Source organism: Saccoglossus kowalevskii, chromosome 15 (assembly GCF_978046115.1).
Source record: "Saccoglossus kowalevskii chromosome 15, keSacKowa6.1, whole genome shotgun sequence".
Taxonomy (NCBI): Eukaryota; Metazoa; Hemichordata; class Enteropneusta; family Harrimaniidae; genus Saccoglossus; species Saccoglossus kowalevskii.
The window spans coordinates 34,152,161-34,170,413 of record NC_140655.1 but is presented as its reverse complement, the minus strand read 5'-3'; the positions used below and the strand labels follow the sequence as shown (position 1 = coordinate 34,170,413).

The 18,253-nt window shown below is 34.7% G+C and overlaps 1 protein-coding gene across 1 annotated transcript in view; it reads right to left on the bottom strand.

Annotated features, from left to right (window-relative positions):
• LOC102804945 (coatomer subunit beta'-like) overlaps nt 1–18,253 on the bottom strand; it is a 58,418-nt gene that overhangs the window by 37,813 nt on the left and 2,352 nt on the right. The window contains exons 2-4 of the mRNA XM_085508579.1: nt 17,045–17,065; nt 16,786–16,902; nt 16,208–16,294 (exon numbers count right to left, since the gene is read on the bottom strand). Coding sequence (XP_085364705.1) covers nt 16,208–16,294; nt 16,786–16,902; nt 17,045–17,065 — 225 coding nt within the window. The remainder of the gene's footprint in view (nt 1–16,207; nt 16,295–16,785; nt 16,903–17,044; nt 17,066–18,253) is intronic.

Below are 18,253 nucleotides of genomic sequence, written 5' to 3'. Positions count from 1 at the left end.
ATGGGACACAGATTACATACAGTATTTCAAACCGTAGTATATGGGACACAGATTACATACAGTATTTCACACCATAGTATATGGGACACAGATTACACACAGTAATTCACACCATAGTATATGGGACACAGACCACACAGTATTTCAAACCATAGTATATGGGACACAGATTACACACAGTAATTCACACCATAGTATATGGAACACAGACCACACAGTATTTCTAACCATAGTATATGGGACACAGATTACATACAGTATTTCAAACCATAGTATATGGGACACAGATTACATACAGTATTTCAAACCATAGTATATGGGACACAGATTACATACAGTATTTCAAACCATAGTATATGGGACACAGATTGCATACAGTATTTCAAACCATAGTATATGGGACACAGATTACATACAGTATTTCAAACCATAGTATATGGGACACAGATTACACAGTATTTCAAACCATGGTATATGGGACACAGATTACATACAGTAGTTCAAACCATAGTATATGAGACACAGATTACATACAGTATTTCAAACCATAGTATATGGGACACAGATTACACAGTATTTCAAACCATGGTATATGGACACAGATTACACTCAGTATTTCAAACCATAGTACATGGGACATAGAATACACACAGTATTTCAAACCATGGTATATGGGACACAGATTACATACAGTATTTCAAACCATAGTATATGAGACACAGATTACATACAGTATTTCAAACCATAGTATATGAGACACAGATTACATACAGTATTTCAAACCATAGTATATGGGACACAGATTACATACAGTATTTCAGACCATAGTATATGAGACACAGATTACATACAGTAATTCACACCATAGTATATGGGACACAGACCACACAGTATTTCAAACCATAGTATATGGACACAGATTACATACAGTATTTCAAACCATAGTATATGGGACACAGATTACATACAGTATTTCAAACCATAGTATATGGGACACAGATTACACAGTATTTCAAACCATAGTATATGGGACACAGATTACACACAGTATTTCAAACCATGGTATATGGAACACAGATTACACAGTATTTCAAATCATAGTATATGGGACACAGAATACACACAGTATTTCAAACCATAGTATATGGGACACAGAATACACACAGTATTTCAAACCATAGTATATGGACACAGATTACACACAGTATTTCAAACCATGGTATATGGAACACAGATTACACAGTATTTCAAACCATGGTGTATGGGACACAGATTACACACAGTATTTCAAACCATGGTATATGGGACACAGATTACACAGTATTTCAAATCATAGTATATGGGACACAGAATACACACAGTATTTCAAACCATAGTATATGGGACACAGATTACACACAGTATTTCAAACCATAGTATATGGGACACAGATTACACACAGTATTTCAAACCATAGTATATGGAACACAGATTACACACAGTATTTCGAACCATAGTACATGAGACACAGATTACACACAGTATTTCAAACCATAGTATATGGGACACAGATTACACACAGTATTTCAAACCATAGTATATGGGACACAGATTACACACAGTATTTCAAACCATAGTATATGGGACACAGGTTACATACAGTATTTCAAACCATAGTATATGGGACACAGATTACACACAGTATTTCACACCATAGTATATGGAACACCGATTACACACAGTATTTCACACCATAGTATATGGGACACAGATTACACACAGTATTTCAAACCATAGTATATGGGACACAGAATACACACAGTATTTCAAACCATAGTATATGGACACAGATTACACACAGTATTTCAAACCAAAGTATATGGACAAATATTACACACTGTATTTCACACCATAGTATATGGGACACAGATTACACACAGTATTTCAAACCATAGTATGTGGGACACTGATTAGACACAGTATTTCAAACCATAGTATATGGGACACAGATTACACACAGTATTTCAAACCATGGTATATGGAACACAGATTACACAGTATTTCAAATCATAGTATATGGGACACAGAATACACACAGTATTTCAAACCATAGTATATGGGACACAGAATACACACAGTATTTCAAACCATAGTATATGGACACAGATTACACACAGTATTTCAAACCATGGTATATGGAACACAGATTACACAGTATTTCAAACCATGGTGTATGGGACACAGATTACACACAGTATTTCAAACCATGGTATATGGGACACAGATTACACAGTATTTCAAATCATAGTATATGGGACACAGAATACACACAGTATTTCAAACCATAGTATATGGGACACTGATTAGACACAGTATTTCAAACCATAGTATATGGGACACAGATTACACACAGTATTTCAAACCATAGTATATGGGACACAGATTACACACAGTATTTCAAACCATAGTATATGGGACACAGGTTACATACAGTATTTCAAACCATAGTATATGGGACACAGATTACACACAGTATTTCACACCATAGTATATGGGACACCGATTACACACAGTATTTCACACCATAGTATATGGGACACAGATTACACACAGTATTTCAAACCATAGTATATGGGACACAGAATACACACAGTATTTCAAACCATAGTATATGGACACATATTATACACAGTATTTCAAACCAAAGTATATGGACAAATATTACACACTGTATTTCACACCATAGTATATGGGACACAGATTACACACAATATTTCAAACCATAGTATGTGGGACACTGATTAGACACAGTATTTCAAACCATAGTATATGGGACACAGATTACACACATTATTTCAAACCATGGTATATGGAACACAGATTACACAGTATTTCAAATCATAGTATATGGGACACAGAATACACACAGTATTTCAAACCATAGTATATGGGACACAGAATACACACAGTATTTCAAACCATAGTATATGGACACAGATTACACACAGTATTTCAAACCATGGTATATGGAACACAGATTACACAGTATTTCAAACCATGGTGTATGGGACACAGATTACACACAGTATTTCAAACCATGGTATATGGGACACAGATTACACAGTATTTCAAATCATAGTATATGGGACACAGAATACACACAGTATTTCAAACCATAGTATATGGGACACTGATTAGACACAGTATTTCAAACCATAGTATATGGGACACAGATTACACACAGTATTTCAAACCATGGTATATGGAACACAGATTACACAGTATTTCAAACCATGGTGTATGGGACAAATATCACACACTGTATTTCACACCATAGTATATGGGACACAGATTACACACAGTATTTCAAACCATAGTATGTGGGACACTGATTAGACACAGTATTTCAAACCATAGTATATGGGACACAGATTACACACATTATTTCAAACCATGGTATATGGAACACAGATTACACAGTATTTCAAATCATAGTATATGGGACACAGAATACACACAGTATTTCAAACCATAGTATATGGGACACAGAATATACACAGTATTTCAAACCATAGTATATGGACACAGATTACACACAGTATTTCAAACCATGGTATATGGAACACAGATTACACAGTATTTCAAACCATGGTGTATGGGACACAGATTACACACAGTATTTCAAACCATGGTATATGGGACACAGATTACACAGTATTTCAAATCATAGTATATGAGACACAGAATACACACAGTATTTCAAACCATAGTATATGGGACACTGATTAGACACAGTATTTCAAACCATAGTATATGGGACACAGATTACACACAGTATTTCAAACCATAGTATATGGGACACAGATTACACACAGTATTTCAAACCATAGTATATGGGACACAGGTTACATACAGTATTTCAAACCATAGTATATGGGACACAGATTACACACACTATTTCACACCATAGTATATGGGACACCGATTACACACAGTATTTCACACCATAGTATATGGGACACAGATTACACACAGTATTTCAAACCATAGTATATGGGACACAGAATACACACAGTATTTCAAACCATAGTATATGGACACAGATTACACACAGTATTTCAAACCAAAGTATATGGACAAATATTACACACTGTATTTCACACCATAGTATATGGGACACAGATTACACACAGTATTTCAAACCATAGTATGTGGGACACTGATTAGACACAGTATTTCAAACCATAGTATATGGGACACAGATTACACACATTATTTCAAACCATGGTATATGGAACACAGATTACACAGTATTTCAAATCATAGTATATGGGACACAGAATACACACAGTATTTCAAACCATAGTATATGGAACACAGAATACACACAGTATTTCAAACCATGGTGTATGGGACACAGATTACACACAGTATTTCAAACCATGGTATATGGGACACAGATTAGACACAGTATTTCAAACCATAGTATATGGGACACAGATTACACACATTATTTCAAACCATGGTATATGGAACACAGATTACACAGTATTTCAAATCATAGTATATGGGACACAGAATACACACAGTATTTCAAACCATAGTATATGGGACACAGAATACACACAGTATTTCAAACCATGGTGTATGGGACACAGATTACACACAGTATTTCAAATCATAGTATATGAGACACAGAATACACACAGTATTTCAAACCATAGTATATGGGACACTGATTAGACACAGTATTTCAAACCATAGTATGTGGGACACTGATTAGACACAGTATTTCAAACCATAGTATATGGGACACTGATTAGACACAGTATTTCAAACCATAGTATATGGGACACAGGTTACATACAGTATTTCAAACCATAGTATATGGGACACAGATTACACACACTATTTCACACCATAGTATATGGGACACCGATTACACACAGTATTTCACACCATAGTATATGGGACACAGATTACACACAGTATTTCAAACCATAGTATATGGGACACAGAATACACACAGTATTTCAAACCATAGTATATGGACACAGATTACACACAGTATTTCAAACCAAAGTATATGGACAAATATTACACACTGTATTTCACACCATAGTATATGGGACACAGATTACACACAGTATTTCAAACCATAGTATGTGGGACACTGATTAGACACAGTATTTCAAACCATAGTATATGGGACACAGATTACACACATTATTTCAAACCATGGTATATGGAACACAGATTACACAGTATTTCAAATCATAGTATATGGGACACAGAATACACACAGTATTTCAAACCATAGTATATGGGACACAGAATACACACAGTATTTCAAACCATGGTGTATGGGACACAGATTACACACAGTATTTCAAATCATAGTATATGAGACACAGAATACACACAGTATTTCAAACCATAGTATATGGGACACTGATTAGACACAGTATTTCAAACCATAGTATATGGGACACAGATTACACACAGTATTTCAAACCATAGTATATGGGACACAGATTACACACAGTATTTCAAACCATAGTATATGGGACACAGGTTACATACAGTATTTCAAACCATAGTATATGGGACACAGATTACACACACTATTTCACACCATAGTATATGGGACACCGATTACACACAGTATTTCACACCATAGTATATGGGACACAGATTACACACAGTATTTCAAACCATAGTATATGGGACACAGAATACACACAGTATTTCAAACCATAGTATATGGACACAGATTACACACAGTATTTCAAACCAAAGTATATGGACAAATATTACACACTGTATTTCACACCATAGTATATGGGACACAGATTACACACAGTATTTCAAACCATAGTATGTGGGACACTGATTAGACACAGTATTTCAAACCATAGTATATGGGACACAGATTACACACATTATTTCAAACCATGGTATATGGAACACAGATTACACAGTATTTCAAATCATAGTATATGGGACACAGAATACACACAGTATTTCAAACCATAGTATATGGGACACAGAATACACACAGTATTTCAAACCATGGTGTATGGGACACAGATTACACACAGTATTTCAAACCATGGTATATGGGACACAGATTACACAGTATTTCAAATCATAGTATATGGGACACAGAATACACACAGTATTTCAAACCATAGTATATGGGACACTGATTAGACACAGTATTTCAAACCATAGTATATGGGACACAGATTACACACAGTATTTCAAACCATGGTATATGGAACACAGATTACACAGTATTTCAAACCATGGTGTATGGGACACAGATTACACACAGTATTTCAAACCATAGTATATGGAACACAGATTACACACAGTATTTCAAACCATAGTATATGGACACAGATTACACACAGTATTTCAAACCAAAGTATATGGACACAGATTACACACAGTATTTCAAACCATAGTATATGGGACACTGATTAGACACAGTATTTCAAACCATAGTATATGGGACACAGATTACACACAGTATTTCAAACCATGGTATATGGAACACAGATTACACAGTATTTCAAATCATAGTATATGGGACACAGAATACACACAGTATTTCAAACCATAGTATATGGACACAGATTACACACAGTATTTCACACCATAGTATATGGACACAGATTACACACAGTATTTCAAACCATGGTATATGGAACACAGATTACACAGTATTTCAAACCATGGTGTGTGGGACACAGATTACACACAGTATTTCAAACCATGGTATATGGGACACAGATTACACAGTATTTCAAATCATAGTATATGGGACACAGAATACACACAGTATTTCAAACCATAGTATATGGGACACTGATTAGACACAGTATTTCAAACCATAGTATATGGGACACAGATTACACACAGTATTTCAAACCATGGTATATGGAACACAGATTACACAGTATTTCAAACCATGGTGTATGGGACACAGATTACACACAGTATTTCAAACCATAGTATATGGACACAGATTACACACAGTATTTCACACCATAGTATATGGACACAGATTACACACAGTATTTCAAACCATAGTATATGGAACACTGATTAGACACAGTATTTCAAACCATAGTATATGGGACACAGATTACGTACAGTATTTCAAACCATGGTATATGGAACACAGATTACACAGTATTTCAAATCATAGTATATGGGACACAGAATACACACAGTATTTCAAACCATAGTATATGGACACAGATTACACACAGTATTTCACACCATAGTATATGGACACAGATTACACACAGTATTTCAAACCATGGTATATGGAACACAGATTACACAGTATTTCAAACCATGGTGTATGGGACACAGATTACACACAGTATTTCAAACCATGGTATATGGGACACAGATTACACAGTATTTCAAATCATAGTATATGGGACACAGAATACACACAGTATTTCAAACCATAGTATATGGGACACTGATTAGACACAGTATTTCAAACCATAGTATATGGGACACAGATTACGCACAGTATTTCAAACCATGGTGTATGGGACACAGATTACACACAGTATTTCAAACCATGGTATATGGGACACAGATTACACAGTATTTCAAATCATAGTATATGGGACACAGATTACACACAGTATTTCACACCATAGTATATGGGACACAGATTACACACAGTATTTCAAACCATGGTATATGGGACACAGATTACACAGTATTTCAAATCATAGTATATGAGACACAGAATACACACAGTATTTCAAACCATAGTATATGGGACACTGATTAGACACAGTATTTCAAACCATAGTATATGGGACACAGATTACACACAGTATTTCAAACCATAGTATATGGGACACAGATTACACACAGTATTTCAAACCATAGTATATGGGACACAGGTTACATACAGTATTTCAAACCATAGTATATGGGACACAGATTACACACACTATTTCACACCATAGTATATGGGACACCGATTACACACAGTATTTCACACCATAGTATATGGGACACAGATTACACACAGTATTTCAAACCATAGTATATGGGACACAGAATACACACAGTATTTCAAACCATAGTATATGGACACAGATTACACACAGTATTTCAAACCAAAGTATATGGACAAATATTACACACTGTATTTCACACCATAGTATATGGGACACAGATTACACACAGTATTTCAAACCATAGTATGTGGGACACTGATTAGACACAGTATTTCAAACCATAGTATATGGGACACAGATTACACACATTATTTCAAACCATGGTATATGGAACACAGATTACACAGTATTTCAAATCATAGTATATGGGACACAGAATACACACAGTATTTCAAACCATAGTATATGGGACACAGAATACACACAGTATTTCAAACCATGGTGTATGGGACACAGATTACACACAGTATTTCAAACCATGGTATATGGGACACAGATTACACAGTATTTCAAATCATAGTATATGGGACACAGAATACACACAGTATTTCAAACCATAGTATATGGGACACTGATTAGACACAGTATTTCAAACCATAGTATATGGGACACAGATTACACACAGTATTTCAAACCATGGTATATGGAACACAGATTACACAGTATTTCAAACCATGGTGTATGGGACACAGATTACACACAGTATTTCAAACCATAGTATATGGAACACAGATTACACACAGTATTTCAAACCATAGTATATGGACACAGATTACACACAGTATTTCAAACCAAAGTATATGGACACAGATTACACACAGTATTTCAAACCATAGTATATGGGACACTGATTAGACACAGTATTTCAAACCATAGTATATGGGACACAGATTACACACAGTATTTCAAACCATGGTATATGGAACACAGATTACACAGTATTTCAAATCATAGTATATGGGACACAGAATACACACAGTATTTCAAACCATAGTATATGGACACAGATTACACACAGTATTTCACACCATAGTATATGGACACAGATTACACACAGTATTTCAAACCATGGTATATGGAACACAGATTACACAGTATTTCAAACCATGGTGTGTGGGACACAGATTACACACAGTATTTCAAACCATGGTATATGGGACACAGATTACACAGTATTTCAAATCATAGTATATGGGACACAGAATACACACAGTATTTCAAACCATAGTATATGGGACACTGATTAGACACAGTATTTCAAACCATAGTATATGGGACACAGATTACACACAGTATTTCAAACCATGGTATATGGAACACAGATTACACAGTATTTCAAACCATGGTGTATGGGACACAGATTACACACAGTATTTCAAACCATAGTATATGGACACAGATTACACACAGTATTTCACACCATAGTATATGGACACAGATTACACACAGTATTTCAAACCATAGTATATGGAACACTGATTAGACACAGTATTTCAAACCATAGTATATGGGACACAGATTACGTACAGTATTTCAAACCATGGTATATGGAACACAGATTACACAGTATTTCAAATCATAGTATATGGGACACAGAATACACACAGTATTTCAAACCATAGTATATGGACACAGATTACACACAGTATTTCACACCATAGTATATGGACACAGATTACACACAGTATTTCAAACCATGGTATATGGAACACAGATTACACAGTATTTCAAACCATGGTGTATGGGACACAGATTACACACAGTATTTCAAACCATGGTATATGGGACACAGATTACACAGTATTTCAAATCATAGTATATGGGACACAGAATACACACAGTATTTCAAACCATAGTATATGGGACACTGATTAGACACAGTATTTCAAACCATAGTATATGGGACACAGATTACGCACAGTATTTCAAACCATGGTGTATGGGACACAGATTACACACAGTATTTCAAACCATGGTATATGGGACACAGATTACACAGTATTTCAAATCATAGTATATGGGACACAGATTACACACAGTATTTCACACCATAGTATATGGGACACAGATTACACACAGTATTTCAAACCATAGTATATGGGACACAGATTACACACAGTATTTCAAACCATAGTATATGGAACACAGATTACACACAGTATTTCGAACCATAGTACATGAGACACAGATTACACACAGTATTTCAAACCATAGTATATGGGACACAGATTACACACAGTATTTCAAACCATAGTATATGGGACACAGATTACACACAGTATTTCAAACCATAGTATATGGGACACAGGTTACATACAGTATTTCAAACCATAGTATATGGGACACAGATTACACACAGTATTTCACACCATAGTATATGGAACACCGATTACACACAGTATTTCACACCATAGTATATGGGACACAGATTACACACAGTATTTCAAACCATAGTATATGGGACACAGAATACACACAGTATTTCAAACCATAGTATATGGACACAGATTACACACAGTATTTCAAACCAAAGTATATGGACAAATATTACACACCGTATTTCACACCATAGTATATGGGACACAGATTACACACAGTATTTCAAACCATAGTATGTGGGACACTGATTAGACACAGTATTTCAAACCATAGTATATGGGACACAGATTACACACATTATTTCAAACCATGGTATATGGAACACAGATTACACAGTATTTCAAATCATAGTATATGGGACACAGAATACACACAGTATTTCAAACCATAGTATATGGGACACAGAATACACACAGTATTTCAAACCATAGTATATGGACACAGATTACACACAGTATTTCAAACCATGGTATATGGAACACAGATTACACAGTATTTCAAACCATGGTGTATGGGACACAGATTACACACAGTATTTCAAACCATGGTATATGGGACACAGATTACACAGTATTTCAAATCATAGTATATGGGACACAGAATACACACAGTATTTCAAACCATAGTATATGGGACACTGATTAGACACAGTATTTCAAACCATAGTATATGGGACACAGATTACACACAGTATTTCAAACCATAGTATATGGGACACAGATTACACACAGTATTTCAAACCATAGTATATGGGACACAGGTTACATACAGTATTTCAAACCATAGTATATGGGACACAGATTACACACAGTATTTCACACCATAGTATATGGGACACCGATTACACACAGTATTTCAAACCATAGTATATGGGACACAGATTACACACAGTATTTCAAACCATAGTATATGGGACACAGAATACACACAGTATTTCAAACCATAGTATATGGACACAGATTATACACAGTATTTCAAACCAAAGTATATGGACAAATATTACACACTGTATTTCACAGCATAGTATATGGGACACAGATTACACACAGTATTTCAAACCATAGTATGTGGGACACTGATTAGACACAGTATTTCAAACCATAGTATATGGGACACAGATTACACACATTATTTCAAACCATGGTATATGGAACACAGATTACACAGTATTTCAAATCATAGTATATGGGACACAGAATACACACAGTATTTCAAACCATAGTATATGGGACACAGAATACACACAGTATTTCAAACCATAGTATATGGACACAGATTACACACAGTATTTCAAACCATGGTATATGGAACACAGATTACACAGTATTTCAAACCATGGTGTATGGGACACAGATTACACACAGTATTTCAAACCATGGTATATGGGACACAGATTACACAGTATTTCAAATCATAGTATATGGGACACAGAATACACACAGTATTTCAAACCATAGTATATGGGACAGTGATTAGACACAGTATTTCAAACCATAGTATATGGAACACAGATTACACAGTATTTCAAACCATGGTGTATGGGACAAATATTACACACTGTATTTCACACCATAGTATATGGGACACAGATTACACACAGTATTTCAAACCATAGTATGTGGGACACTGATTAGACACAGTATTTCAAACCATAGTATATGGGACACAGATTACACACATTATTTCAAACCATGGTATATGGAACACAGATTACACAGTATTTCAAATCATAGTATATGGGACACAGAATACACACAGTATTTCAAACCATAGTATATGGGACACAGAATACACACAGTATTTCAAACCATAGTATATGGACACAGATTACACACAGTATTTCAAACCATGGTATATGGAACACAGATTACACAGTATTTCAAACCATGGTGTATGGGACACAGATTACACACAGTATTTCAAACCATGGTATATGGGACACAGATTACACAGTATTTCAAATCATAGTATATGGGACACAGAATACACACAGTATTTCAAACCATAGTATATGGGACACTGATTAGACACAGTATTTCAAACCATAGTATATGGGACACAGATTACACACAGTATTTCAAACCATAGTATATGGGACACAGATTACACACAGTATTTCAAACCATAGTATATGGGACACTGATTAGACACAGTATTTCAAACCATAGTATATGGGACACAGATTACACACAGTATTTCAAACCATAGTATATGGGACACAGAATACACACAGTATTTCAAACCATAGTATATGGACACAGATTACACACAGTATTTCAAACCATGGTATATGGAACACAGATTACACAGTATTTCAAACCATGGTGTATGGGACACAGATTACACACAGTATTTCAAACCATGGTATATGGGACACAGATTACACAGTATTTCAAATCATAGTATATGGGACACAGAATACACACAGTATTTCAAACCATAGTATATGGGACACTGATTAGACACAGTATTTCAAACCATAGTATATGGAACACAGATTACACAGTATTTCAAACCATGGTGTATGGGACAAATATTACACACTGTATTTCACACCATAGTATATGGGACACAGATTACACACAGTATTTCAAACCATAGTATGTGGGACACTGATTAGACACAGTATTTCAAACCATAGTATATGGGACACAGATTACACACATTATTTCAAACCATGGTATATGGAACACAGATTACACAGTATTTCAAATCATAGTATATGGGACACAGAATACACACAGTATTTCAAACCATAGTATATGGGACACAGAATACACACAGTATTTCAAACCATAGTATATGGACACAGATTACACACAGTATTTCAAACCATGGTATATGGAACACAGATTACACAGTATTTCAAACCATGGTGTATGGGACACAGATTACACACAGTATTTCAAACCATGGTATATGGGACACAGATTACACAGTATTTCAAATCATAGTATATGGGACACAGAATACACACAGTATTTCAAACCATAGTATATGGGACACTGATTAGACACAGTATTTCAAACCATAGTATATGGGACACAGATTACACACAGTATTTCAAACCATAGTATATGGGACACAGATTACACACAGTATTTCAAACCATAGTATATGGGACACAGGTTACATACAGTATTTCAAACCATAGTATATGGGACACAGATTACACACACTATTTCACACCATAGTATATGGGACACCGATTACACACAGTATTTCACACCATAGTATATGGGACACAGATTACACACAGTATTTCAAACCATAGTATATGGGACACAGAATACACACAGTATTTCAAACCATAGTATATGGACACAGATTACACACAGTATTTCAAACCAAAGTATATGGACAAATATTACACACTGTATTTCACACCACAGTATATGGGACACAGATTACACACAGTATTTCAAACCATAGTATGTGGGACACTGACTAGACACAGTATTTCAAACCATAGTATATGGGACACAGATTACACAGTATTTCAAATCATAGTATATGGGACACTGATTAGACACAGTATTTCAAATCATAGTATATGGGACACAGATTACACACAGTATTTCAAACCATGGTATATGGAACACAGATTACACAGTATTTCAAACCATGGTGTATGGGACACAGATTACACACAGTATTTCAAACCATGGTATATGGGACACAGATTACACAGTATTTCAAATCATAGTATATGGGACACAGATTACACACAGTATTTCACACCATAGTATATGGGACACAGATTACACACAGTATTTCAAACCATAGTACATGAGACACAGATTACACACAGTATTTCAAACCATAGTATATGGGACACAGATTACACACAGTATTTCACGCCATAGTATATGTGACACAGATTACACACAGTATTTCAAACCATAGTATATGGGACACAGATTACACACAGTATTTCAAACCATAGTAGATGGGACACAGATTATGCACAGTATTTCAAACCATACTATATGGGACACAGATTACACACAGTATTTAACACCATAGTATATGGGACACAGATTACACACAGTATTTCAAACCATAGTATATGGGACACAGATTACACACAGTATTTCAAACCATAGTATATGGGACACAGATTACGCACAGTATTTCAAACCATAGTATATGGGACACAGATTACACACAGTATTTCAAACCATAGTAAATGGGACACAGATTACACACAGTATTTCAATCCATGGTATATGGGACACAGATTACACACAGTAATTCACACCATAGTATATGGGACACAGATTACACACAGTATTTCAAACCATAGTATATGGGACACAGATTACACACAGTAATTCACACCATAGTATATGGGACACAGACCACACAGTATTTCAAACCATAGTATATGGGACACAGATTACACACAGTAATTCACACCATAGTATATGGAACACAGACCACACAGTATTTCAAACCATAGTATATGGGACACAGATTACATACAGTATTTCAAACCATAGTATATGGGACACAGATTACATACAGTATTTCAAACCATAGTATATGGGACACAGATTACACATTATTTCAAACCATGGTATATGGGACACAGATTACATACAGTATTTCAAACCATAGTATATGGGACACAGATTACATACAGTATTTCAAACCGTAGTATATGGGACACAGATTACATACAGTATTTCACACCATAGTATATGGGACACAGATTACACACAGTAATTCACACCATAGTATATGGGACACAGACCACACAGTATTTCAAACCATAGTATATGGGACACAGATTACACACAGTAATTCACACCATAGTATATGGAACACAGACCACACAGTATTTCTAACCATAGTATATGGGACACAGATTACATACAGTATTTCAAACCATAGTATATGGGACACAGATTACATACAGTATTTCAAACCATAGTATATGGGACACAGATTACATACAGTATTTCAAACCATAGTATATGGGACACAGATTGCATACAGTATTTCAAACCATAGTATATGGGACACAGATTACATACAGTATTTCAAACCATAGTATATGGGACACAGATTACACAGTATTTCAAACCATGGTATATGGGACACAGATTACATACAGTAGTTCAAACCATAGTATATGAGACACAGATTACATACAGTATTTCAAACCATAGTATATGGGACACAGATTACACAGTATTTCAAACCATGGTATATGGACACAGATTACACTCAGTATTTCAAACCATAGTACATGGGACATAGAATACACACAGTATTTCAAACCATGGTATATGGGACACAGATTACATACAGTATTTCAAACCATAGTATATGAGACACAGATTACATACAGTATTTCAAACCATAGTATATGAGACACAGATTACATACAGTATTTCAAACCATAGTATATGGGACACAGATTACATACAGTATTTCAGACCATAGTATATGAGACACAGATTACATACAGTAATTCACACCATAGTATATGGGACACAGACCACACAGTATTTCAAATCATAGTATATGGACACAGATTACATACAGTATTTCAAACCATAGTATATGGGACACAGATTACATACAGTATTTCAAACCATAGTATATGGGACACAGATTACACAGTATTTCAAACCATAGTATATGGGACACAGATTACACACAGTATTTCAAACCATAGTATATGGGACACAGATTACGCATAGTATTTCAAACCATAGTAAATGGGACACAGATTACACACAGTATTTCAAACCATAGTATATGGGACACAGATTACACAGTATTTCAAACCATGGTATATGGGACACAGATTACACAAAGTTTCAATATGCTATACTTACTGATGCTGTTATAAACCAGTTTTTCCGTGAAATAAATTTAGCAGCTCTTATTGGTAAGTCAATGACTTCAAATGTTTTTATTAATGTCTGAAAAAAGTAAATGTGTAAATATTTATTCCTTGGATAATTAAGTCAGCTTTTGAATCGGTTGCATCATGTGATATTGAAATTAAGAGGTCAAAGGTCATGTTCTAAGCCTCACTGGCAACACATCCTATAATGCACATTTAAGTCTTCCAGACAAAAAGCATGAACAATTAAATCATGCAGTTTACAAGAAGCATTTATTTTTTTCATATTACACAATAATAATAATAATAATATGTTAATTATTTTTTTTGCATAGTTCCATATTTGGATAATATGCTAATTACCTTTGTAGCATAGTTCCATATTTGGATAATATGCTAATTACCTTTGTAGCATAGTTCCATATTTAGATAATATGCTAATTACTTTTGTAGCATAGTTCCATATTTGGATAATATGCTAATTACTTTGTAGGATAGTTCCATGTTTGGATAATATGTTATTTATATTTGTTCTATAGTTCCTTATTTGGATAATATGTTAATTACCTTTGTTGTATAGTTCCATATTTGGACACTTCCTGTGAAGTAGCTCAGTAGTACCCATGGTTCCCTTGGGTGAATATCTATACATTTGACTCGGGTAGTTCGTGCAGAGAAAACCCGCTACATGCAAAGAACAATATGACATTATAATGTGTGACTTTATGATGCATGATGTATTCTACAAACTGTATCATAGACGACAAGCAACTGTTATGAGAATGTGACCAACCAATCAAAAATGAAATTAGCATTTAAGACTCACCTTTATTCCAAACTTCATTGGCTGTAAAAAGAAAACATGTTTTAGATTTAGTAATTATAAACTCAAATATGTTTGATATTATGTCTTAATTTTCAGTGTATTGTGATTTATCAAACTAAAATTTTTTTTCAATGAAACTATATAAATATGTGCAGGCAGGCATTATTTTGAGCTAAAAATGTAAATATAATCATTAATATTCCTATATTTATGTAGAATAAATATTACTGTGTTTTCATTAAAAGAAACAATATATTTAGTAATACTACTTTATGACTCAAACTTTATTTCTAACAGTTTATTTTGTAGACCAGTCAGCAACTGGCAATGTTGTTGTTTTTGTGTTTGGAACAATATGGCAGTGACAGTAAAATTTGAGAAAACTATTTGACTGGGAATTTTTTTTTTCTCTTGGTCTTAGCTTCATTAGCTTGCTGTATGGTTGATTAAGTTTTGTAAGTACTGTGACATCATTCACTGTGTATTTTCACTCATAAAAACTAAAAACTTTTAAAGTGTTATAAATTGTTGGTCCTTGACAAAAATGTGTAAAACTTCCCAGCTCTGCAAAGTGTTTACATGGAATCTAATGGTGGTATAAGACCTATAATTTGGTGGCTGTATTTTCAGGTCAAATGCCAAAGATTAGGTACGCGTGCACATAAATGGTTTTCGTTTTGTCCATGCACTATTATATGTATGTGCGTTTTCCTACTACACAAGATTAGTTTATCTTCTCAGACATTGACGTGGTATCACATCCTCGTCGGGTCACCGGCTTTGGATGTTCGAGGCACAGTGCCGGGTGGGTGCCGGTACGAACTGGATGTCGACACTCATTATCCCGCCTAACTGAATAACAATCACAGTAACTATCAGACAACTTCTACTTTATTGTCGTCGGCTGCAATATTATTTGTTCTGAACACTTACCATTTTAACTGTGGACGCTCAAACACGGGTGAATGATTTCACAAACGGTCGACATTCACACCGATTGGTAGTGAATTGTGTCCAAAGTCCATATAACAGTAATTGCCTCAAGGAATTATGGGATATTACTTCAGCAATGTTGGAGATAACGTTGATTCGGGCGACAAGAAACCAGTCACGTGTTATGATCTTTGACCAAACATGAAAGCTGTAATATATATATGCATTTAACGTTTGCTAATAAGCCGCCTACTGACAGAAAGCCATTACGAATAT